Source organism: Balaenoptera acutorostrata, chromosome 6 (assembly GCF_949987535.1).
Source record: "Balaenoptera acutorostrata chromosome 6, mBalAcu1.1, whole genome shotgun sequence".
Classification (NCBI taxonomy): Eukaryota; Metazoa; Chordata; class Mammalia; order Artiodactyla; family Balaenopteridae; genus Balaenoptera; species Balaenoptera acutorostrata.
Window position 1 is genome coordinate 115,513,045 of NC_080069.1, and position 25,127 is coordinate 115,538,171.

General features: G+C 53.2%; 1 protein-coding gene and 1 non-coding gene across 4 annotated transcripts in view; one reads left to right on the top strand and one right to left on the bottom strand.

The window, feature by feature from the left end:
- The first annotated feature begins 5,493 nt into the window (after window positions 1-5,493).
- LOC114235582 (U5 spliceosomal RNA) lies at window positions 5,494-5,610 on the top strand. The gene has a single exon (XR_003621729.1). It is a non-coding gene; the product is annotated as a U5 spliceosomal RNA (small nuclear RNA).
- Window positions 5,611-19,040: 13,430 nt separating this feature from the next.
- The window catches only part of MAPKAP1 (MAPK associated protein 1), a 239,942-nt gene continuing 233,855 nt past the window's right edge, over window positions 19,041-25,127 (bottom strand). For all 3 annotated transcript variants that reach the window (XM_057548443.1, XM_057548445.1, XM_057548444.1), the window contains one exon: window positions 19,041-19,581. In XM_057548443.1, coding sequence (XP_057404426.1) covers window positions 19,456-19,581 — 126 coding nt within the window. In that variant the 3' untranslated portion in view covers window positions 19,041-19,455. The remainder of the gene's footprint in view (window positions 19,582-25,127) is intronic.

The following is a 25,127-nucleotide window of genomic DNA, read 5'->3' on the forward strand; positions in this document are numbered from 1 at the left end:
GGCCCTGATCCATGCCAGACTCTGGGAATCAGGAGCCCAGAGCGGCCTGTCTACCTTGGACAGGTGGGCTATGGTATGTGTCCACGTGGGCTCAAGATGTTTCTCATCATTAAAGAATGTGAGTCCTGGGCAGGTGGGTCTGTGGACATGGCCCTGACGGGCTGCTCTGCCAGGAGAGCTCACCTGTCTGGGGTCTCTCAACCCCATCCAACCCCTGTCACCAAGGGGCACAGGCCCCATTGTTAGAGGAACAGGAAGGGACTAAGGAAAGAGGGAGGGCCGGGCCAGGTGGGTTTGCCCAGTCTCCGGGCCCCCTGGTGCGGACGTGGATTCAAAGCCTGCTGGTCCCCCCGGCCTAGGCCATCAGGGGAAGCCGGGATCGGGTCCAGGGGAGGCAGGGTGTGGAAGGGCATTGTCTCTGGAGTCAGAGAGACCGAGGTTCAAATCCTCCCTCATACTGGCTCTGTGTTGGGCAACTGCCTCTCTGAGCCTCAGTCGCCTCCTCTGTAAAATGGGAATAATGGTAATTCCTACCTCCGTATGGGGTTGTTGGAAAGATTCAAACCCAAGAACATGTGTGAAGTACGTGGCACCACAGACAGGAAGTGCTCAATACATTTTAACTCATTATTAGTATTATTGTAATAGATCTTGGATGCAGCAGTAGATGTTCTACCTCCAGACCTTTGCAAGTTTTGTCTCCTGCACTCAGAATGTCCTGGTCCAGGTGGTGTACCCCTCCTCATCCTTCCATGCTCAGGTCAGGGGTCTTGTCTCTGGAAGCCCTTCTGAGCTCACCCCAGCATCCAGCTGCCCTGATGCGTCCCTTCGTGTGCCGCCCCGTGCCTGGTGTGCAGCAGTTACTCACCAACGACTGTCTCCCTTCTCCCACACTGGCCACCACAGGTGCTGGGTCTGTGTCTCCAGGGCCCAGCCAGAGGCCCCACGACCCCCCAGACCTTGCTTTCTGGCCCCCTACTTGAATTCCAGATCTCTTTCCCCTCAGATGAGCAGGGCCTGGGCAGGGCCCAGCAGCGGGGTGTGGGATGCCAGGCAGTTTAGGAGGGCAGCCAGGTCTGTGCTGCCCTGGGCTGGGCTGGGGGTGAGGAAACGGTCCTGGGAGGCCCAGGCTGGTGGAGGCAGAAGGAGGTTGAGCCCCCGGGAGCGAGGCGGTGGCCGTCTTTGCCTGGGGCATCCTTGATCACAAATACAGGTAACGAGGGAACAAGAAATGTGGGGGTCCCTTTGGGGGGGGCCAAGGCCCAGGCAGGCCGATGGCGTCGGCCCAAGGGCACGGGCAGTCCAGCCAGGCCCATGCCCCACTGGCCCTGGGCTCAGGTCAGTTCCAGGCCTTTCTTCTCAGCCCGAATGCAGAATCCTGTCGGCCTGGTGTTGGGTTTCGAGCGGAAGGGAGGGATTTTATGGCCTGGGTGAGGGGAAGTGGCAGACAGGCAGGGGGTAGATGGCTTTCCCGGAATCCCAGATCGCACTTTAATAATTTGTTTCAGAATTAATGTCCATTCGCTCAGTCTTCACTGTTCCAGCTCGCTGGAAGATTAAATAAAAACCCGTGCCCCCCTCCCCGCCGCCCCACAAATGGAGGGAGACCAACCCCATTCTCTCCGGCTGGGCTGGCTGCCTGAAGCCAGCGCAGGAAATAAATCTCTCAGAGAAAACCACTTTGCTCACACGATTTCAATCCAGCAGGGCATAGTGGCCCCAGTCACTCCTTGTTTTATTTAGCTGATAATCTTTTATTGTATCAGGAGACTCTCGCAGAAGCACCGTGTCTTTACAGGCCTGAGGCCTCCCTAAACAGCTGGGCCGGGCCTCCTGAGGAAGTGTGTGCTCCCCCTCCTGGGCACCCTCCCCTTGCTGCAGGTGGCAGTGCCGGGTGCCCAGAGAGGTGGGTGCTCAGGTGCCAGGACACCTGGGAAGCGACAGGGAGTGGCTGTCCCTGGCTGCAGGGCACAGGCAGGGCCTCGGCGGGGGTGGAGCGGCTACTCTTCACCTCTGGGGACCAGGCCTCAGGGGCCAACCCAGGGAGGCTCGGCAGCCAGAGAGGCCACGGGCAGAACTGCAACTGAGGCATCTTTCATTCATTCATTCAGTCAGTCAGTCACTGCAAATATTGTGAGCCTTCCCTGTGCCAGACTCTGAGAATCAGGGGTGAGGAGACAGACAGACAGACAGGTCCTGCCCCACTGGAGTGACAGACTCTCCTCCAGTAGTTAGCCTTTGTCTCACCGCGTCACCTGATTGAACTTTCCTGCTCTTGTACCGTCTTCTCTGACTCAGGCATAGTTCCGTTCTTTTTTTCCACTTGGTTTTTATTTCATGTGTATTATCAATTACAGAAGCCAAGATATTAATTTAATAATACTTAGAAATATTAGAAGCTGACAGAGTATTCTAAAAATAAGTAAAAACAAGTCTTCACATCAAAGAGGGACACGATTGGATAAAGGTAATGAAAATCCATCAATCTTGGGGTCAGGAGAGAAAATCAGCCAGCATTAAGATACTAGGTAATTACTTTATCCAATTATTCATTACTTATTTATTAAATTATTTATTTATTATGTTTCCACTAATTATCCAATATTTATGATTTTTTTCCGTTATTCCTTTCATCTTGCCTTTTTACATCGTTGCCTTTTTTAAAATAATGTATTTTATTTTATTTTAATTAATTAATTAATTAATTATTTTTTGGCTGCGTTGGTTTTCATTGCTGCATGCGGGCTTTCTCTAGCAGTGGCGAGCGGGGGCTACTCTTCGTGCCGGTGAGAGGGCTTCTCATTGTGGTGGCTTCTCTTGTTGTGGAGCATGGGCTCTAGGTGTGCGTGCTTCAGCAGTTGTGGCACGCGGGCTCAGTAGTTGTGGCTCGTGGGCTCTAGAGCGCAGGCTCGGTAGTTGTGGCGCACGGGCTTTGTTGCTCCGCGGCATGGGGGATCTTCCCGGACCAGGCCTCGAACCTGTGTCCCCTGCCTTGGCAGGCAGATTCTTAACCACTGCGCCACCAGGGAAGTCCCCATCATTGCCTTTTTAGTATTAAACTTATTATGTATTAATAACTTTCTCACACAAAGTTCTTTGAGTTTATAAATCTTATCTATTGTTCAACCTGGGGCACCAGGGTATTTTGTATTCTCACTGGGGTTTAATAAACTTCATGTAAATAAAGATTCAGTTCTGATTTCTTCAACACATTTCTTGTTTTATATTTTTCTCAAATTTTTCTTATTTATTTATTTATTTATTTTAAAAAAAACCCTGCCTCTTGCCCCTCCCCTTCCTCCAAATGGAATTTTCCACGGGAAGGTGGAAGCATGGCTTTCCCCTCTTTTTTTTTTTTTTATAAATTTATTTATTTATTTTTGGCTGTGTTGGATCTTCGTTTCTGTGCGAGGGCTTTCTCTAGTTGCGGTGAGTGGGGGCCACTCTTCATCGCGGTGCGCGGGCCTCTCACTATGGCGGCCTCTATTGTTGCGGGGCACAGGCTCCAGATGTGCAGGCTCAGTAACTGTGGCTCACGGGCCCAGTTGCTCCGCGGCATGTGGGAACTTCCCAGGCCAGGGCTCGAACCCGTGTCCCCTGCATTGGCAGGCAGATTTTCAACTGCTGCACCACCAGGGAAGCCCCAAATTTTTCTTATTTTGAAGTTAATTATAGACTTACAGTAAGTTGGGGAAATAGTATGGAGAGTCTGGGGTACCCTTCCCCCCAAAATTCCCGCCAAGGTACTATCTTGCATGGCTGTGATACAATATCAAAACAGCAGGGTAGGCAGGTCTGAGCAAGTTTAGGATTGGATAGTTTGGATAATTTCAAATTGCCTTTGTGCTCCTGTGCCTCATTCCTGCTCTGCACCCCTTGACAAATTGTACCTGCCTTGCAGGGTGCTCAGGGGACCCCTCAGCATCGCCAGGATGGTCGGGAGAGAGTGTGGGTGAATCTGACAGGACCCTGACTGCATTCATTGTGGGCCTTCTCTGCTGGCAGGTGCTGCAGAACATTATGGCTGCCAGACAGCCAAGGTTCTTGTCTTCCCAGGCCTGCTCTGGATTAAGCCCCAGACTCTGGGGCTTTCTGGTGGGAGGTGGTTAAACACCCTTTGTTATGGGCTGAAATGTGTCCCCGTGAAATTCATACATTGGAGTCCCAGCCCCCGTACCTTAGAATGTGACTGTATTTGCAGGTAGGGTCTGCAAAGAAGTAATTAAGTTAAAACGAGGTCATTAGGGTGGGCCCTGATCCAACATGGCTGTTTAAATTCTTTTTTTTTTTTTTTTAATTATTTATTTATTTATTTATTTTTGGCTGTGTTGGGTCTTTGTTTCTGTGCGAGGGCTTTTCTCTAGTTGCGGCAAGTGGGGGCCACTCTTCATCGCGGTGCGCGGGCCTCTCACTATCGCGGCCTCTCTTGTTGCGGACCACAGGCTCCAGACGCGCAGGCTCAGTAGTTGTGGCTCACGGATCCAGTTGCTCCGCGGCATGTGGGATCTTCCCAGACCAGGGCTCGAACCCGTGTCCTCTGCACTGGCAGGCGGATTCTCAACCACTGCGCCACCAGGGAAGCCCCCAACGTGGCTGTTTAAGAAGAGGAAATTAGGACACACACAGAGGGATGAGTGCGTAAGAACACAGGGAGAAGGGGGCCATCTACAAGCCAAGGAGAGGGACTTTATAAGAAACCAACCCTGCTGATACCTTGATCTTGCACTTCTAGCCTCCAGAATGGTGAGAAAATAAATTTCTTTTGTTTAAGCCACCCAGTCTGTTGTACTTTGTTATGGCAACACTAGTAAACGAACACTCTCCAATATGTTAATCTGCATTTGGGGGAGTGAGGGGGACCACCCCCAGGAGCTGATACCAGATTAAACACAAGACACCCAGTTAAATTTGAATTTCAGATAAACAACGAATAATTTTTTGGCATATATTGAATGGGACATACTTATACTAAAAAAATTCAATGTTTATCTGAAATTCAAATTTAACTGGGTGTCTTGTATTTTCATTTGCTACAACTGGCCACCCAGCCTTAGAACTAAGGCAGTGGCTCCCACCAGGACAGCGGCTCAAGGACACACAGACCAGCCCTTGCTGCCCAGAGGGAGTGAGAGCTGGAGGCTGCTTCCCAGGCCTGAGCCACTCTTCCCAAACGGTTCCCATCTCCCGCACAAACATATTTATTCGGCTTGATGGCAAACAGATTATGCTTGTCCCAGGAAGGGCAGCTCGAAAGAGAAAACCTTGAAGTCTGGGAAATAATGATGAGGGCAGTTAAATTAAAGTGCATAAGACCCTTCCGAGAGATAACGTCAGGGTGAGTTACAGGCCCGATAAGGAACTGGGGGCTCACAGAGGGGGCTCAGAAAGGTCGCCCAGTGGCACGCAGAAGACCAGGAATCATAAATATGGGGCAAGATGCCCAGCTGGGGTCGCTGGGGTGAAAATATTGGGGTCATTCCAAAAACAATTATCCTGCTTGGTTTGCTCTTCAGGTCCTGTAAATCTTTCACCTTTTATAAAAGATTTCTGGGGAAAGAAGCACTTTGGAAGCTTTAACTGATTTTTGTGGCCAGTTCTTGGTGGTTCTGCTAAAAGAAAACAGACAAAAGGGAAGAAGTAATTACCCAGCATTCTCAGGGGCACGGGGACGGGCTGAGTGGCTTCTTCTTATTCCTGGGAGAGACTAGGCTGCCCTGGGTTTTGACTCACTCCGTTTGGAGTCTGGTCACAGTTTAACAATTATTTTTGTTTGTTTGTTTTGAATCCAGTCACAGTGGGGCTCTTGGTACCCAGTGGATGATGCTTTTTGGGGCACATGTGGCAGCTGTGTGGCAGCCATCTTGTCTGGTGTGGTGGCCATCTTGAGTGTTGAGGCAGCCATCTTGAGTGGTGTGGCAGTCGTCTTGGCCTACACATACCAAGGCTCATGTGCCCACACACAGCCCCTGAAGCTGGAGAATGGGTCTAGGCTGTGCTGGCCTCAAGCACACGGCTCCACTGCACCCGTTTTCTCATTGTCTGTCCCAGGGAATGCTTGTTCAAGCTCTGTGCCTCTGTGTCTCTGTGCATGTTCTGGGACAGTTGGCAGCACCAGCAGAAGGTAATCATTCATTCCACAAAAGCTTATTGAACACCTGTTATATGCCTCTACCTCAGAAATCTCCCTCCCATCTACTAGCTCCTTTAATTCTCATGACCCTGTAGAGGAGGGATTATTAGCCCCATTTTGCAGATGAGGAAAATTGAGGCTCAGAGAGGTGAAATGACTGGCCTAGTGTCACGCAAAAATAGGGGGTGAGGCAGAGCTAGGATTTCAACCCAGATCAGAACTGTGGTCTTCCTAGTGTCCCATGCCTCTTAGTCAAGAACAAGGGTTAAGATTATGGGATCTGGGGTCAGATGAAACCTAGTTGAAATTTCTGCCCTGCTTCCCCCTAGCTGTGTGACCTTGGGTGAGTCACTGAGCATTCTGAGCCTCACTCTCCTCATCTGTGCAATGGGCACAGTGCTATAGTCCTGCCACAGTGGTGTGGTGTGGAGTCAAGCAGCCCATGCACCTGGGGGCAGAGCCCAGGCTTGGAGCTTCTAGTGTCCTCTAGAGGGGGAGGCTGTTCTTTATATGAGAAGACAAAGAGTTTCTCCCAACCATCTCTCGCCATCTGCCAACTCCCAACAGGATATAATTATTCAAATTGAATAAATGTTTGCTGAGTGAGACTTGGACTTCCTTTAGGTTCAAACCAGACTCAAGTGTAGGAGAGGGGTAGGGAGGGGGATCAGGGTGGGAAGTGGCCCTGGGCTGCTCTGCCAGCCATGCATGCCCCAGACTAAATTCAGAGTGTTCACATAGGAATTCATCCATCCATTCATTCATTAAACAAACATTATTTTGTGCCAGGCCTGCTCTGGTGCTGGGGATACAGTGACTGGGGAGCAAGACAAACTTGAGTCCTCCAGGCCCAGAGCTCATATCTAGGGGTGAGAGATAGGTGGGAGCCAGAGAGGCCTGGGGAGAGGCTTTTGCTGGTTGGAGGGTGATGAGGGAAGCCTGGACGAAGATGGAGTGGTCCTGATGAGCCCCATGGAAGTGTATGGGATAACTGAGGCTCAGAGAGGTAAAGTGACTTGCCTAAGGTCACACAGCTAATAGGTGGCAGAGCTGGTTTTCTCTCAGCCAGGACCTGACCCTGCCTCCTTTGGATTGCGTGAAACAACATCACCACTCTGAGTTCTTAGCTACCCCAGTTCTAGAAATGTGAACACATGCTCTGGCAAAAAAGGTGTTTGGGAAACACTGCATATGCCACCCCTTTCTGGAGCATGGTGCACGGTGCCCATTAAAGGCTCTGAGGGGCCCTGCAGGAAAGGAACCTGTTTAGCCCGCATCCTCATGGGCTTCCACTCCATCCAGTCAAAGCATGTTGGCCAAGTCGATGCCTTCAGGGGGTCAAAGTCACCCAGCTCTGGTGGGCCCCTCCCAGAATGCTCTGGAAACCAGAGACTCCAGTCAGTGGTAAGAGCCCAAGGCGCCGAGGAGGGCTGTGACAGTTCAGGCAGGCTTCCTGGAGGAGGAGGTCCTGGAGTTAGACCAGCAGGGACAGCTCAGCTCAGGCATCTGCAGGCAGGCTGTGGACATGATGGTGATGAGTGAGGGCTTGAGGGGCCAGAGGGGCTGTGTTCAAATTATAGCTTTGCTCTTAGCTGCTGTGTGACCTTGGGGAAATGACAGGACTCCTGTGAGCCTCAATTTCCTCATCTGTAAAATGGGATAATGACAGAACCTCAAGGTGATACTCAAGGCCTTAGCCTTTAGCCCAGGGTGGCTGGGAGGAAGATTCCACGGTTGAGAGTGTCAGCCTGGCAACGGAGAAGGAGGGCTGTTCACATTCTTTTTCTCCTCTGAAGAACCAGAGACTCTGGAAAATACTCCTTGACCTGAAAAAGCCCCAACTGGACGCTCCTGTGGGTCTGTTACAGACACGACTTTGCAAATCAGATATGACAGGGAAATGTGTGCCAAGATGGTGGCCAGCTGTTCAGCAGTGGGGAGAGGGCTGCTTAGAGACCCGCCTGGCCTCCTCGGAGAGCCGACGCCGTCAGCCTCGCTGTGCCCCGAGCACAGGTGTGTGAGGGCGCGCGCCCTGCCCGGAGGGAGCGGGGATGGGCACGGGCAGGCTGCTCGCGGAGGAAACTCTCTCACACCACACACCACACCAGACACACACATACACACACACCACACACCATACGCACCACACACACACTCACGCCACACACTTCACACACACACTGCACACACTCACACCACACCACACACAGTCACATACCATACATGCTCACACACTCAGGCCACCATTCCCGAGGGACGCTGTGCTTGGCGCGAGGCCTCGCCTCCTCTGTGCCCACATGGGGGAGGTGGTGCACGAGGTGGAGCTCTGGGGGTTGGAGTCAGAAGCAGGTCCAGTTCCCTCCTTGCTGGGCAAAGCCCCTTCACCCTTTAGGCCTTATGACTGTGGAAGGATGCTATCGGCCTCTGCTTCTGGGTGATTTTGGGAAAAAATTTTAAAAAGGTATTTAGCACAGTGATTGGCACATAGTAACTGCTGAGGAGGTCCACGGACTCTACCTGTCCCCCCTTCCTCTGCTCTGCTGACTGAGGCCCTTCCCTTCCCCTGAGCCCTGTGGTCCTGGGGGTGGGGGCAGTGTTGCCAATCACAGCAGCCCATCCCCTAGCCACACGGATTGGCCCAGGGGTGAACATGTGACTGCTGGCAGGCCAATCAGAGACCTGGCCTGGCATGTGTATATGGTATGTGTATAAGAAGTCCCTCCTCTGTGGTTCCAAAGCCTGGAACAGACTGGACCTTTGTCCACATCCCTCTTGCCATGTGGAGGATGCCCCTTCCAGGAGCAGAGAATGAGGCCCAGAAATGGGACAGCAGAGCTGAGGGTGATCAAGGTGACGCAAGGCAGCTGCTGAAGTTCTGTCCTCTGGTGACACACACATTGATGAAAGCCTGGTCTCCGTGTTAGGAGGTGTGAATGTCAGCTGGGGGCTGCTGTGTGATAGCCTAGGACATCTGTCCCGTCCCCAAGGGCCCCTCGCAGCATCCCAGGAAGGGACACAGATAAGACCCTCCCCCAAAGCCAAAGGCCTCCTTTCCCAACATGGATGGGAGAAACCAATGATCTGGGGAGAAGCCCCTAAGAGCCCCTCTTTCCATAGTAAGTGGAAGATTTATTGGGTAATGATGACGTCAGCCATTTGGCAGGGGCCTTTGTGCACGTTGAGCTCTCAGGCCTCAAGGAGCTGCAGCCACGGGCCGTGCTGTGAGGCTGCCTGAGCCCAGAGGAAGGCCGAGGAGCCATCACTTGCTCACAATGCTCCCCACGGACGGGGTTGGACTTGCTGGCCACTCTCCTTCCCCTCGCTTGGTGAGTTCCTCTGGGGGGCTCTTGCCCTGGAATCTGTCCTCCCCAGGCGTCCACCAGCTTGTTTTCCTCCAGTAGGATCCACCAGAGCCAGGAGTGTTCTCAGCCCCCAGCTGCGAAGGGGTCTATGAGGAGAAGGATGTGTGTGTTTCCACTCCCCTTCTAGACATCTGGTCACCCAAACACTAGAGAACGGGTCTCGGCCCTGTGGACCACGAGATCCCAAAGAGAGGCTCCGAGTCAGGTCATTTCTGTACCTTCAGGGCCCGTGCCATGTGTTGACTGAATGCTGAGTGCTTACATTCCTCCAGAGTCAGGGAACTCACTCACTCCCCATGAGGAAACTGACTCATTAGTGGCCACCTTGGAGAAGGATCCCTTAGGCTTCTTCTGGGGCAGGCTCAAGAGCGTCCCTACCTGGTCCCTGGGTCCCCCCAGTATCCCACACCAACAGCAGGCCTTCCTCTAGCCAGGATGGAGATGCTCTTTGTAAATCTACGTTAACAAGCCTGCTGCTTTAGTTGCAGACACTGGTCAGAGCCCAAGCTGTGGCTCGTCTCTGTCAATCAATGCATTGTATCATCCCCTGAAAGCGATTAGGAAGGAGAGCCGTCATCTCACTGGATTTCAGGTCTCCACATTGTAAATGTCTCATTCTGGTTAACGATCGCTTGGACGGATGGCCCCACGAGCCTTTCACCACACATCAAGTTTTGGTGATGACTCCTGCTGTGCTGGCTCCTCCCAAGAGGGAGGCTTTGTTATTTTTGCCCCAGTTTCACAGATGGGCCCTCAGAGACATGGGATTCACTCAAGGAGCCTGGCTGGTGACCCATGGCAGGGGGTGTGGGCCTGGGCCAGAGCAGCCCCGGACGCCAGAGTTCGAGGCTGGTGGGCCAAGTGCCCCAGGCAGACCCCAGACCTCGGCCTGGTAAGCATGGGCATGAAGTCCCCACTCTGCTTTCCCCCAAAGGCTGCTGTGAACGCCCCTTCCTGCCATTTTCAGAGCCCCTCCCCGGCTGTCCCTGGTCTCGTCCCAAGAGGGAACTAATGGGGGGCTGCCGCCCATGGGCTAATCATGGTGCTTTGCAAAGACACCCTTGGGCGTCCCTATGGCTGGGGGATGAGGTCTCACTCTAGGAGCTGGAGTGGGGTATGGATCAGTCAAAATGATCTGCTCCAGCTCCCATACGTCAACCCCCCGGACGCCTTAGCAAGGCCAGCCAGTTCATCCTGGAGGTGACCTCCTCTGCGGAGCTGATAAGCTCCCCCTTCATAAGTATTCACTCAGGGCTTCCCTGGTGGCGCAGTGGTTGAGAATCTGCCTGCCAATGCAGGGGGCATGGGTTCGAGCCCTGGTCTGGGAAGATCCCACATGCCGCGGAGCAACTAGGCCCGTGAGCCACAACTACTGAGCCTGCGCGTCTGGAGCCTGTGCTCCGCAACAAGAGAGGCCGCGATAGTGAGAGGCCCGCGCACCGCGATGAAGAGTGGCCCCCGCTTGCCGCAACTAGAGAAAGCCCTCACACAGAAACGAAGACCCAACACAGCCAAAAATAAATAAATTAATTAATTAATAAAAAAAATAATAAATAAGTATTCACTCAAACACAGTCTGTGCACTAACTCTGACCTTGGCCCCATTTTCCTTGCCCCTGTGTGGGGCAAGGAAACAGGCACTGACAGCTTGCCAAGGTCACCTACTGGCAAGTGGCAGAAGCAGGGTCTGAGCCAGGCAACCAGGCCATCTGGCTTCCCCAACCTGGGCTGCTGTGAGGAGTCCTCCGCGGCCCCGATAAAGCCACAACTGTATTTATTTGATAAAGTCACAGCCACTCCAGCAAGGAAACCAACACTGCTGACACCTCCCCAGGACTCCAGGGTTTGGCTCAGACACTCCTCAGCCCAGAGGAGTAACTCCCAAGATGAGGTGGGCACAGAGATTTGGGGGTAACCTAATTCTAGAACTTTCTCTCTTAATTTACAGCCTTCCCCAGCCCTTTTCTCCAACACCCAGCAGCTAAGCCCTTAGAAGAGTCAAGGGCTTGAAGAATGCTAAAAATTTAATGTATGTTAAAAGGGTATTAAATTCTAAACTAAAATTTACATGGGAATATGACATTAAAACATTTTTAGCTTTCAGGAAGCTGGGGGCTGGAATGCTCTAATATAGACAAATGTTATCATTTTAAAAAGAATTAGCTTCACAGTATTTCTTATGTATTCATAGAGCTAAGGCATGAAGATGTGAACCCTGCCTGGGGGCTCGTCAGCAAGGCAGGCGGGTCTGGTGAGGGGAGAGGGCCCTGGGAGGGAGGGCCTAGGCCCCCAGCTGGATCCAGGGGGCTTCCCTGGGGTTCTGGGGATGCTCCCTGAAGCCAGTTGGCAGGCGGAGGCCTTGGCCCTTGTGTTCCCTGTACGTGACTAGGCACCCTGTCTCCATGGCTACCTGTTACTGATCCCCTATTGTGCGCCAGGCCAGTGACACTGAAGATGAGATTCTGTCCCAGTCGTGCAGATGAGAAGGCGGCTCAGAGAGGTTGAGTCATGGGTCCAAGGTCACACAGCAAGGAGGCAGATTTTCATTCCTTCTGCAGCTTCTCAGCTCAAGTCTTGAGGCTGTTTGAACGCTCACCCACCTGGCCGCCCCCTCCCTCACCGGCTCCCAGTGACTGGAGCAGGGCTTCCCGGCGTCCCAGCCCTGGTCTGCCCCCCACCTCACTACAGCTCCTGGCTCTCATCTCTCCCAGGCCTCTCAGGTAAAGTGCGCCCTCCCTGCCGGGTGAGGGGGCCTGAAGGACATCAGTCTCTGTGTTCCTGCTGCAGCCTGAGGGCCAAAGCCCTGCCCAGAGGCTGTGCTCAGATGTTTGTGGAATGAAAGGGGGAGTTTATGGAGCAGGCGCTTGCTGCTACCACCCCCGTGCCAGGCCCTGGGCTGGACCCAAAGATAACCCAGGCCTACCCCCTCTCCCCCAGTACTGGGGTTTGCCTTCAGGAAGTCTGTGGCTGAGTTTTTTCCAAAAAGGGCCAGAGGAGGGCCGTGGAGAGGGGGCTGGGAGATGTGACTGGCTGTGACTTCTACAGTGCGAGCCTGTGCCGGCTCCAGGGTTGAACCCGGCTCTCAGAGGTGCATCATTTATCCACGCTGGCGCCCTCCTCGCCTGTCTCTGGGGTCAGGGCATTGGCTACAGGAGCCGTGGTGGGGGGGGAGGTGGGCACCATGCGACCAGACACGAGATGACTTGGGGATCACTGAGGCTGAGGTCGCGGGGCCCTGGGAGAGGGTGGGAGGCCTTGAATGACAGATGAGGGGTGATTTTTGCCCTTTTCCACTCACTGCTCTAGGGCCCCCTCTAGCCGGTGGCCACCTGGCTCAGCTCAGGGGACACAAGTCTTCAGGGGCAGCGTCCTGCTTCTGAATGAGGAGGGGGCACCCCAGGGGCAGGACCCTGAGACCGGGATGGGGCAGGCAGAGCTGGGGTCCCTGACCCAGCTGCCCCTTCGCCCACCCCCCTCTGCTCCAGGCACCGTCACAGAGCTGAGAGTGACATAGCCCCAGCAAGTGACTAGCAAAACCCCATCCGCCAGAGGTCATGGTGAAGGAGGGCCTGGCCCAGCTGGCGGTGCTGGCTGGATGCCGCCCCCGGGAACCTGGGGTGGGAGCTGCACCCTGAACCCGCACCTCTGAGACGAGCGCTCTTACGTTCTCCATGTTACAGACGGGGCTACTGAGGCTCAGAGAGATGAAAGTTGTCCTCAGTCACTTGGTTGAGCAAGGCAGGGCCAGGATTCCTGCTGGGGCGCTATGACTTCAGGCTGTGGCTGCGTCCTGGTCACCCTGAGGAGGTCCCTGGCCCCCTCTGGGTGGTGAGAGCTGAGAGGCCCAGCAGGCAGCCCCCCGCCCCAGCCAGGCCAGCAAATGACCACTCGCTGCCTAGCGGCCACCTCCCCGCCACCGCGCCTCCGGGAGGTCACTCATTGGCAGTTAAAAATCTACTGTGACTTGTCAGAAAAATGAATAAATGGGCACATTATTTTTTCATTCCAGACCTCAGCATCTGTTTGTCTAATCAGGAAGCAGAGTGGGGAAGTCGGCAAGGGCTGCCGTGCACGGTTTATGTAAGTTTTCCTCTGTCAGAGGAGTTTAAATGGGTAATGAACAGGCCGTGGTGATTTGAAATATAATCCCATTACGCTGACGAGATTACAGGCCTTCGAGACTTCACAAATCACTCTTAGGGCTTTTATAGCAAACACCACCCTGTTGGGATTTTGCATTTAAGCAGAGGTGTTTGGTGGGAACACAACATGACAGGCTTAACCCTTTCCCTCTCCTGGCTGCCTTTCCAACGAGCAGGATCCTCCCAGCGGGGCCTCCAGGGAACCTTCAGGGTCAATGGCATTTGGGCCACATCAGCCGAGATGGAGGCCCAGCAAGGTTGGGGACAGCTTGTTTGGGGGGGGGCAGGTGGGAGGCGGGAGAGCCTCTCCATCACTTCCCAGCTGCATGGCCTCAGAGGGGGCTTCTCTTTGCCTCCATTTCCTCATGTGTAAAATGGGGATTAGGTGGGCATGTGGATGGACTGAGAAAGTGGTTAATAAAATGGTAACTAACCTATTCTGAGAGCTTAATAAGAGGCAGGGGGCAGGCACTGATAAAAGAACAGCGTCAACTTAACTTTACCTTCGCCAGCGTGGGAGGTGTGTCTGTGGTCCTTCATGATGTGATTTCAGGGGTGTGTGGGTGGATGTTTTCAATTCAAACAGTTACGTATTTATTTCAGTGTGCACCAGAAAGCGTATATGCTGCACACCAAATCCGGGACTCCATGGCCATTCTTGTTTAGGATGAAGTTTAAGGTAGAGAACAGCATTAGCCTGGATCAGTATCAGGGAAAATATTTCACTGTAGGTGAGGTGCTATCTTGGGGCGGCCTGTGAATGGGGACTTTTGGGAAGTACAGTGTCATCTCATGGTGGCAGACATTGCGACTGTTTCCCAAACATTTGTGACTTCCCATCCTTGGGTGGTCGCACCTCTCTGTCCCCCAGGTGACTGATTCTGGCCAATGAAATGTGAGTGAAGGTGGGAAGGGACCCGTGTGCCACTTTTTTGGGTTTTTTTAAAGATTTTTTTTTTTTTTTTGATGTGGACCATTTTTAAAGTCTTTATTGAATTTGTTACAGTATTGCTTCTGTTTTATGTTTTGGTTTTTTGGCCGCGAGACATGTGGGATCCTAGCTCCCCGACCAGGGATCAAACCTGCACCCCCTGCACTGGAAGGTGAAGTCTTAACCACTGGACCACCAGGGAAGTCCCCATGTGCCACTTTTGAACCACAGTATCTCATTGTTGCTGCCCATTCTCTAGCCCTTCTGTCTCCCACCTGCGCCTTTGTGGAAGCCCGAAGGCGGCTGGACCACGGCTGACTCCGCGTGATGGGAAATAAGTGCTGTGTTAAAGCCACTGAGGCCTTGGGGCTGTTAGTGTCACTGCAGCCAAGCCATCCTGCCTAGTAAACTCATCCAGTCTTCACAAGGCCCCTTTGAAGAAAGTATTATTGTCCCCATCTTACAGAAGAGGAAACTGAGGCTCAAAGAAGTAAAGTAGCTCATCTGAGGACACACCAACCAGGAGAGAGCTGGAATTTGAGCACAATCTGCCCGACCCCAGGGTCTGCTCTCATAAGAGGGCACTCACTGAGTGTTTGCGTCACAGAATCAGCTGGTGAGGAAGGACAGGGTGGGCAGAGCCGCAGAGTCTGGCTCTGGGACTTAGGGTGCAGGCTCGTAGCATAGGGCCCCCAAATCAAGCCGTCTGTCCCTGGGGCAGAGGGCCCAGGCCTGGAGCCTGTGTGCCCTCCTTCCTGGCACTGAGGAAGCTGGTCTTGGCGCTGCCGCGGCAGTTTATCTGGACTCTGGAACTCAAGGAGGGGACAGCTCGGTACAGCCGGGTCCCCTCTCAGGGGGGGCACCACTGGGGAGAACATGGCGTTCGCACAACCGGACTAAGCAAGATGACAGATGCCAACATCATGTGGCCGTTTATCAGGTGTTCACACACCAGGCCCTGTGCGTATATTGTCTCACTGAGTCTTGATTCCAGCCCTGCAAGTTGGCGTCTTCACCCCGTTGTACAGAAGGGACCCCGCGGCACAGAGGAGTTAGCCCCTTACCCGGAGGGAGTGAGGCCGGTGAGGAGGGGCTGGGATCGGGACCCACACCTGGGAGGGGCCCCCCAGTCCTCGGACCGACCGATCCCCGCGGGGCTCTGGGACGGATGCCGCTGCTTATGCCCGAGGAGGAGGCTCGGCTCACAGGGAGGGTGTGGGGGGCTGGGGGCTGCTCCCGGGTCTGCACCCTGAGCTGGGGAAGCCCCTGCTTTTTTCTTCTCTTCCTCCTGTTCCTCCCTCTGGAAGGAAGAGAGCAGCCCTGGCAGCACCGGCAAGAGTCAGGCGGCAGGAGCTGTGCCAGGAGCCAGGGGCCGGTCCCGCCATGGCTGCCATGGAGGCCGTGGTGGCCCCTTGGGGATGCCGATGGGGTACCGGGGAGCAGGCCGGGGGTGGCGGGGCGGAGGCGCAGACCCTTTCTTCCCACCTCTGGCTCCCCTCCCCAGTCTCGGGGCCCCTTCTTCAGCCTCCGTGGCAGCCGCCATCCTCGCCAGCTGGGAAGCTCAAAAGCTGTTGATGCCGTGCCCGGTGGTGAAGCCACAGTGTCTCCCTCCCCAGGGCCACTGGGGCGGGGGCTTCCTTCTCCCCTGAGAGGCGACAGCACGTCAAGAGCCATGACTGTCCCGCTCAGCAGGGCTGCTGCCTGCCCACCTCAGGCCCCCAGGCCCCCACCCCGCCCGTTGCTCCCACCGCCCGTCGCTCTGCCTGGCGCTCACCTGGCCCATGGTGGCCCCCACAGGGCTTGCATGGCGCTCGCTGCAGTGTGGCCTGGGGGTCACCTGCCACCTCTTGACCTCACCAGACTGTGAGCGTCGTGATGACCAAGTTGGGTCTTTGCTCCCCTCTGTCCCGACGTTTCCCAGTCCCTCACCTGGGGAACCAGGGACCTGAAGGGGCAGCTGGCAGGCTTTAGGGACATGACAGGGGAGGGCACAACCTTCCAGCTTTTTGACCCATGGAGAGAAGACTCAGACGGATGTCAACGTGGTCTCCACACAGCTGAGGGGCCCCCCGAGGCAGTGGGGAGACTGGTCCCGGGGACCAGGGAGGAGAGGGGTTAGGAGGTAGCTGCCGTGCTGGGTGGGAAGAGGGACCCGGCACGCAGGGCTGGCAGCACAGGCCCGGGGAGTCCTGGCCAAGGGGGACCAAACAGGCCAACAAGGAAAAGCACTGACCTGAACGGCAGTGCGCCCTGTCGCTGGAGGTCTGCAGGCTGAGGCCCAAAGACCCTGGGAGGGAACATACGTTTGCCGCTCCGGGGAGGAGGCTGGACGAAGCGAGCTCACAGTATTCCTCAACTCTTAGCTTCTTGTTCAGATGCAGAGGAGCTCCTGCAAGTTTTGGAAAACAGAAACCACTGGAAGGAAGTTTGGGCTCACTGTGATTCTGAGACATTTAAGACATTCTCTAGAAGGGTCTGCAGGGACCACCTACTCCAGCACCTGCATTTATAGATGAGGAAACCGAGGCCCAGCAAGGCAGTGCCCGGCTCAGGCCCGCAGCCACTAGCCACAGAGGGCAGGGCCCAGAGGCTCAGAGCACAGCTGCCGTTCAGTCACTCTCAGTGTGTCCCAGATGGAAGGTGGGACCCTTCCAAGCCCCAAGTCCTCAACCCTGGAATGGAGGTAGTGACAGGACCTGCCAGCGGCTGGCTGCGGGATCACCTGTGCCTGTGCGTATTTATGAGGGGCCGGCACCCAGCCTGCCCTCAGATGATGGGGGCTGCTCAGTGGCCAGCGGAGGCCAGGGCTCCAGGTACCACTGCTAGGGCCTGTCAGGCCACCCAGACTTGGTAAAGTCCCCGTCCTGAGTTACCATCAGGTCCGTGGGGGCCACACTGGAGCAAGGTCAGGAGACTCGCTGGAAGGTGGAGGCAGGGCCTGCTGGGTCGCTTGGGTGTAACCTGGGTGTGCTGAGCTCCTGCTTTGTAAAGCTGGGCCCTGGGGAGACAGGTGAGAGGTGCTCACAGTCTTACCTTAAAATCCAGGTATTGGGTGTGGGAGGGGCCAAGGAAAAACTGAATTTAAACAGTCTCGATATTTGGTGGACCTGGACAGTGGTTAGTGCTCCCCTTAAGTTATTCCTTCTAGTGTGTGTTTCATGTAAATTGCACATGTGCTGTTTCAGGATATGAGAGTGGTGTTGATTTTGTAACTGAAGGAAGTGATGATTTCAAAGTCACCCTTGAGTGAAAAGGGTCATCCTGTCTTGCTCAGTATTAAAGGAGGCCCACGGTACATTTCAGAGCCGCTCGGCACCGCATCAACTGCCAGCAAGCGTCACCGCCCAGAGCGATTCATGGCGGTCACCGCCCTCAGCAGTATGTGCACAAGACTTCAAGAATTCAAAGAAATACGTAAAAGAAGGTGCTTATGATTTTTATTTTAATATTGAATATGTCACAAGATTTAATGACCAAATTAGTCATTTACATTTTTCAAAGATATCTAAATATAAAATTGCTAAAAATTCAAATACAGATAGCAAGCTACAAATAATATTTCTTTTGTTTCTGGGGTGGGTAGGAATGGAAGACATTAGAAAAGGGTGCTTCTGTTGGCTGAACAAAGATCAGAATGAAAGAGGAATTCATTAGGTGCCTCTGTGCAAACGGACCCTCAACTGTGAGAGGCTGTTTCAGCCACGTCGCTTCCTGTACAATGATTTAAAAAACCTTGAAATGCAGGTCCTCAATGAAACCTCAGTCCGCCATCTTGGCCAGGGCCAGTGCGAAAGGACGTCACCCTGGGAGGGACCCTGGAGAGGCTGGCGAGGACCACAGAGGCATCAGGTGTGGCCAGAGGGGTGGTGTCAGCAGATACCTGATTCCTTGCCCCCCACCCCCTGGGAGCTGGACCCCTGGCAGCAGCTCCTCCCGCCCCGCCATTTCCTTCCTGCTCAGACCAGGGGGCAGGCACTGTGAGGAGAGGAGAAAGGGAGCCGAGGCCCCTCCGAGATAGCACTGCAGAGACTCTTCCGAGTCCAGGAAAAATCCACATGCGGGTCCAACTGTCAGCTGAAACTTAGACTTGTTATTTAGGAAACAGAAGAGACCACTTCCGGCTGGGAGCTCAGTGTGACCCCCACTTCCCCGAGCCCCGAGCTTTACATGCAGTCCTGCCTTCCTGAAAGCAGAGGTGCTGGGATGAGTCGAGAAGAGGAGGCTTCTGAAGGGGAAAATGCCGCAGCCTTGGACACACATCACTCGGTCCCCTTCCTAACTTTAGTAAGATACTATCCTCAAAGCAATGCACTCATTTAAACAAATGGCATAGTTAAAACTATTGGCTAAATCCTAAACATTTCTTCTGAAAAATCGAGCCGTAGCTTTTCCAATCTGCCTGTTCAATATGGGAACAGATTTTAAAGAGAACGACATAATCAATCCTCTGCCCCCAAAGAATGGTCCATCATACCAACCATGATAAAGAGTTTATTAAAAGGAAGAAAAAAAAAAGAACCGTACATTTTTGTTCTTCGTTTAAGAAATTTGATCAAGTTGCAAGGACATGTCTGGGCATGGCTATGTACATCTTCGGGCGGGGCCGTCAGGCAGTGAAGGTGGCTGGGCAGCTTGTGGCTCCTCTCGGTGTTGTCCGGCCCCGGGCACTGCTAATCAAAGCCATTACCACTCAGGGTTCGGTCCCGTGGCAACGTCCCCAGCTCTGTTCTAGGGGGTGCCCCCCCTTCCCCAAGAGCCCAGCAGCCCTGTCCTCGTGAGGCAGGGGCTGGCCTCCCCGAGGACTGCAGGACACAGGGTGGGCTCTAGGGTCACCTGGCCCTGGCAGGCAGGCTCTGAACTATGGCAACAGATTGAAGCGGGAGGCCGGTGTCATTGTTGCCCTGATTTCTTTTCCTTCTGGAAGCTGAAGCTTGTACGTCTGTTCAGTTTTCTTTGTTTCTGAGCAAAATAGTCAGCCCGGGCAGTGCTCGCTCGTGATTCCAGGATGTAGTTAACCTAGAAAGCAAGACGACACGGCCCAGTCACTTGCCAGCCGCTCTGCTCGCCTGGGATGAGCAAGGGAAGGCCCTGCCCCGGGCTGGGCGCCCTCCGGGCCCAGTGTTCCCCTGTGCATGGCGTCCAGTCACCACGGCAACCCCGCAGGCTGGGACCGGAGCCCACTGCACAACGGGAAAACACGCCTGGAGAAGACACGAGGCTGGTATAGGCCTTTCAGCCAGTGGTGGAGCTTTTCTGATTCCAGAGCCCGTGGTCCCTCCCAGAAGCCTGTGTACCGGGCTTCCTGGTTCTGCCCCCGGCCTGCCGTGCAGCCCTGGGCTCGCACATAACTCCTCTGAGCCCCCTCTTCCCTCGTCTGAAAGACAAGGTCGTCACAGGGATGAAAACCAAACTAAACCAAGGCTCTGTGTTCAGCCTCCCACCAGCAGGTACAGAGGTTCCAACTGGGGTATGTTAATGCTCACAAGCACCCCACTAGCTACGGCTCATTTGATAAAAAAGGAAAGTGAGGCTCAGAGAAGAGGCCCAAGCTGCCCGGATCACCGAGAGGTCAGGGTCAAAGCCGGGAAAGGTGCCGTGGGAACTCTGTGCAGGATGCACAGCCAGCTGCCTCCCAGGTCTCCACGTTGCTGCTCCCACCTGGTTCTTTTGGGCTCTTTTCAGACCCCCATGCTGAATGGTCACTGTCACCGTCACCTTTGGCACTGAGCACCTGCCTTATCTGAGCCTCACCCCGTGTTTGGTTCAAGGGGCAGAGGGAAAATTAAGACTTGGTCCCTGTCCCACGGACCTCACGGCCTAGTGAGTGTCCAACAGAACAAGTGTGACAACAGATACAGAAGGAGCAGAAAGGAATGGGGAGAGTAACTATCGGGGACATGTGGGGCAGGGAAGGCTTGTGGAGGGGATGAATGAGATGGGTTTTGAGAGACAAATAGGAGTTTGGGGTATACAAGGGGTGGGGAGAATCAGCATGCATCAAGGCACAGCAGTGGAACACGGCAAGGGGGTGTCCATGAACTGCAGAAGCTTAGGGGCCAGTCAAGGTGAGGCAGGGAGGAGCCAGGGAAGGGCAGCAGTGCCGTGATCAGACCCGCACCTGGTGCGAGGATGAGCCCCTGGCTGGGTGGTGGTGGCGGTGGCAGCAGCAGCAGCGTTCCGAGTGCTTTTCAAGGATTGAGTCATTTAACCCTCACAACAGCCTTAGGAGATGGCTGCCATTGTTATCCCCATTGTACAGAGGAGAAAACTGAGGCACAGGAATGATAACGTCATTTACTCGAGGTCACAAAGCTAGAAAGAGTACGCGCCAGGACCTGGACCAGCTCTCCAGGCCCCGGGCCTCCTCAGAGGCCCCCACCCCCTCACCCCCTCAGACCCGGCTCCTTTCACTGCCCCAGCTGCCCTCTGGCTGGGCCTTTCTGAGAACAAACACTGTTTCTCTTCAACCTCAAATATCTAAAAGTTATGACTAGAACCCTGAATATTCCTGGCTAGAGAAACGAGCCGCCCCCTCTGTTGATTGTACTCTGAGGACCACGTGTCCCGCTCCCGGAGCGGGAGAGGCCTCTGCGGACTGAGAAAGAACCGAGGTGCTCCGGGGAGGCGGTGCGGATGCCTCGCCTCGCGTGGGGCTGGGGCTCTGCCACGGTGTCCCCTCCAGACTTTCTGCTCCGATAGTCGCCGGCAGCAGGCGTTAAAGGCTGGTGTGTGAGTACAGAAGGCTTGACGCACTCGGCCCACTGCCTCGCCAAGTTACCAGCTGAGAGCAATAAATCATGAGGCCTGCAGGGCCGGGTGACGATTTGGGACACTAGAGACAATGCATGGAAAGAAGAGGTTTATCATTCTTAATAAGAGCAATCTTTGGGTTCGATTGTTTGCACACTCAACCAATCTACTGTTTTCAGTGTATATTTGGCACATGTAACTTGACAAAAGCATTTTAAAATGATCCTCAACAGGCCAACTATTTCCTAAATTTATTATCTTCAGTGCTTTGTGATAATCACATAGATAATTTTAATGGAAGATTAATGTAATAATCAGAAGATAAAAACGCCCTTTGGTCTGCCATTAGCTGGTTAATATGCTGTGGCTTAAAACTTGCACAATTTTATGCACTATAGAGTGTTTCACTTTCAATGCATTTTACAGCTTAAGGCATAAAAATATAGGGAGTTTTCATGGTCAATAAAGTCACAGCCTCCATCACTCGATCACGAGAAGAACCCAGTTTGAAGAGACCAACGATTCCTCTGAGATTCACCTCGAAGCCTGCAGAATGAGGGACCACACAGGGCTTAGCTCAATCCCATCTCGGGTGGGAAGGGGCAGGTCTGGGACTCCTCAGCTTGGTTCGGGATGAGGCTCCACCCGTATGTGCTCTGTGGCCTTGGGCCTCTTTCTCCTCGTCTATAAAGTGGGGATAATAATGTCTACACTGGGCAGGGCAGTTGCGAAGATGAAATGAGATAATGTACATAAAATGTCTTGTATACAGTTGGCGCTCAATAAATGGGTCCTATGGGGAAAAACACAACGAGATAAAAATAACTTGATGGAGAGTTGCCTGCTTGTAATAGTTTCTTTGACATTAGCCTCTGGTCCTTATTTCCTCCTTTCAGTTTCAGTCTAAAGCTCTTATTTTATGTGAAACTCAATCCTAGAACCACCACATGTATTACTTGCGTCTAAGACCGACCTGAGAAGAACCTCTAATGGCAACATTTCTACCAAGTGGGGCCTCAGTCACTTGGTGTTGGTGCAAAGCCCCACGAAGACATTGGGAATGGCAGATCGGGCTAAGTATTTAAACTGCTTTAAAAATCAGAGATCGGAAACGTGAAATTTAATCTTCCATCAGGATCGCGATCATTAGCTCTCTAAATAAATCAGGCTGGGACTTCTCCTGGAGTCTTGTGCATGATGTAATATTTCTACAAGCATTTTCATATGAAAACAGACATTTTAGGGAAGGTGATAGGCCTTGGGGATTTTGCAGAAAAGCATCTGCTTCGAGGGAGCATTTGGTCCTGGAAAATGATTTCTCTGCACTTGTTCTTCCACAGTCTTGCACTGAAGTCATAAACCTGTGTTTCTGTCATCAATCTGCTGTTGTGAAAATTATTTTGATGTCAAACACAGGATTATAATTTTACTAGAATCCTTCTTAAGTCTTGAATATTTTAATGCTGGCTACAAAAAAAAAGGCCAGGACTTCCCTGGTGGCACAGTGGTTAAGAATCCGCCTGCCAATGCAGGGGACATGGGTTCGAGCCCTGGTCTGGGAAGATGCCACATGCTGTGGAGCAAGCTCGTGCGCCACAACTACTGAGCCTGCGTGTCACAACTACTGAAGCCCGCAAGCCTAGAGCCCATGCTCTGCAGCAAGAGAAGCCACCGCAATGAGAAGCTCGCACACTGCAACGAAGAGTAGCCCCCGCTTGCTGCAACTAGAGAAAGCCCGCAGGCAGCAACGAAGACCCAATGCAGCCAAAAATAAATAAATAAATAAATAAATAATAATTAAAAAAAGGCCAGCCCTGACGGGGTAATGGAATATTTCTCCACCTGGCCCCCGAGTGCGGCACGTGCTCCCTGGGCCGTCGGGGGATGCGCTGGCAGGTAACTCCTAGCTCGCTGCTTTCAGGCACTCCAGGCGGGCACTGTCCCCTGCCTGTTCCGAGGGGCTCCAATCCGGGGTGGTCTATGAACCCTCTGCTTTCCATCCAACTGGTCATGCTACTCTGTCTCGGCTCTAAACTGTCCTCCTAGCAGCTTCATTCTTTTAATTCTCATCTACTACTTTTGAAAATCTTTTGAAGCCATGAGGACTTTGCCTCAAAATGTTTCTGTGAAACAATTCCATTTCATCGAAATCTCCTGTTCAGCTCCTTAAGTCTGTGCACACCTGGGAGCATAAGTTCTGGAATCCGCCAAACCTGGGTCAAGTTCTGGTTCTGCCTGTCACAACCCTGGCTAAGTTACTTTTTTCCTGAGCCTCAGTTTTCATCTAGAAAATGGGAATGACTGTATTTCACTACATCATAGAGGTGTGAAGGTTCCTTGAGACAGGACAGGTAAAGTGCCTGGCCCAGGTCCTGCACTTTGTGACCCCTCAGTATATCTTAGTACTTTTATTACTATTACTTGACGACATCTACTCTTAAGAAGAGAACGAATAATCACTTAGGTAGCTTCACCGTACCATTTAATATTTGCTCTAGCAGCTAATATTAGCCTTATGGTGGGGTAGGGCAGGGTAGGTACCATGATCCCCATTTTACAGGAGGAGAAACTGAGGCCCAGGGAGGTGATGTGACTGGTCAGAGTCACACACAACCAGGGGTGGAGGAGCCCCCTCTGGCTCTAAGCCCTGTTCTGCCAAAGCAGTTCTGTTTTCTCTGTCTGGTCATTCTACATAAGATTTGGCTCAGAGAAAGGATTCTCAGTTTGGAAGAGTCTGAAAATCACTAGTCCAGGGCTACTCAGAGTGTGGTACACAGACGGCATCCTGGGCAGCACCTGAGAGCTTCTTAGAGACACAGAATCTCGGGCCCTGACCCATATTTCCTGAACCAACGAGACCCCACGGGAGCTTTTCTCAGTCCAACCCCACTTTGCAAGATTCTGTGTGGCTTGGCCCCTGCAACCTCTCTGCTCCAGACACACAGGCTTGGGTGCAACCTCCCAGCCACACCACACTCACCCTGCTTCTCTGCCCCGTCACAGGCTGCTCTCTCTGTGATATGTCTTTTCTCTCTCCTCACCTGGTAAAATGTGTGCTTTTCCATCCATCCTTCAGGGCTCAGCTCTCCCTGCCTCCCTACCCCCTGTACCAAGTCAGTTTACTCTTTACACACCCATGGGGCATCTTGTGACTTATTTAACAGTCTTTTTAAAATATTTATTTATTTATTTATTTATTGGCTGCGTTGGGTCTTTGTTGCTGTGTGCAGGCTTTCTCTCTAGTTGTGGCGAGCAGGGGCTACTCTTCATTGTGGTGCATGGGCTTCTCATTGCAGTGGCTTCTCTTGTTGCAGAGCACGGGCTCTAGGTGCGTGGGCTTCAGTAGTTGTGGCACTCAGGCTCAGTAGTTGTGGCTCGCGGGCTCTAGAGTGCAGGCTCAGTAGTTGTGGTGCACAGGCTGAGTTGCTCCGCGGCATGTGGGATCTTCCTGGACCAGGGCTCAAACCCGTGTCCCCTGCATTGGCAGGTGGATTCTTAACCACTGCGCCACCAGTGAAGTCCCTCTCTGTAATTTTCTTAACGTCTGTCTCCTCTGAAAGAGGACAAGCTCGCTGAGGGCAGGGACTGGGTCTGTCACTGCAGTATCCTGAGTACTAGCCTGGCACACAGAAGGTGCTCCGTGAGCACTGTTGAGATATGGTAACAGACAATTCTAGCATCAAGCCGGGTATGTTTACAACAGGTTAATTATCATGATTACTTTAAGGTGTCTTCAAACAATAACAATAATTTCCTCAGAGTCTGTTCCAGGAACCTCAAGGAGCTCCTGAGTGGGGTTGGAGGGAGATAAA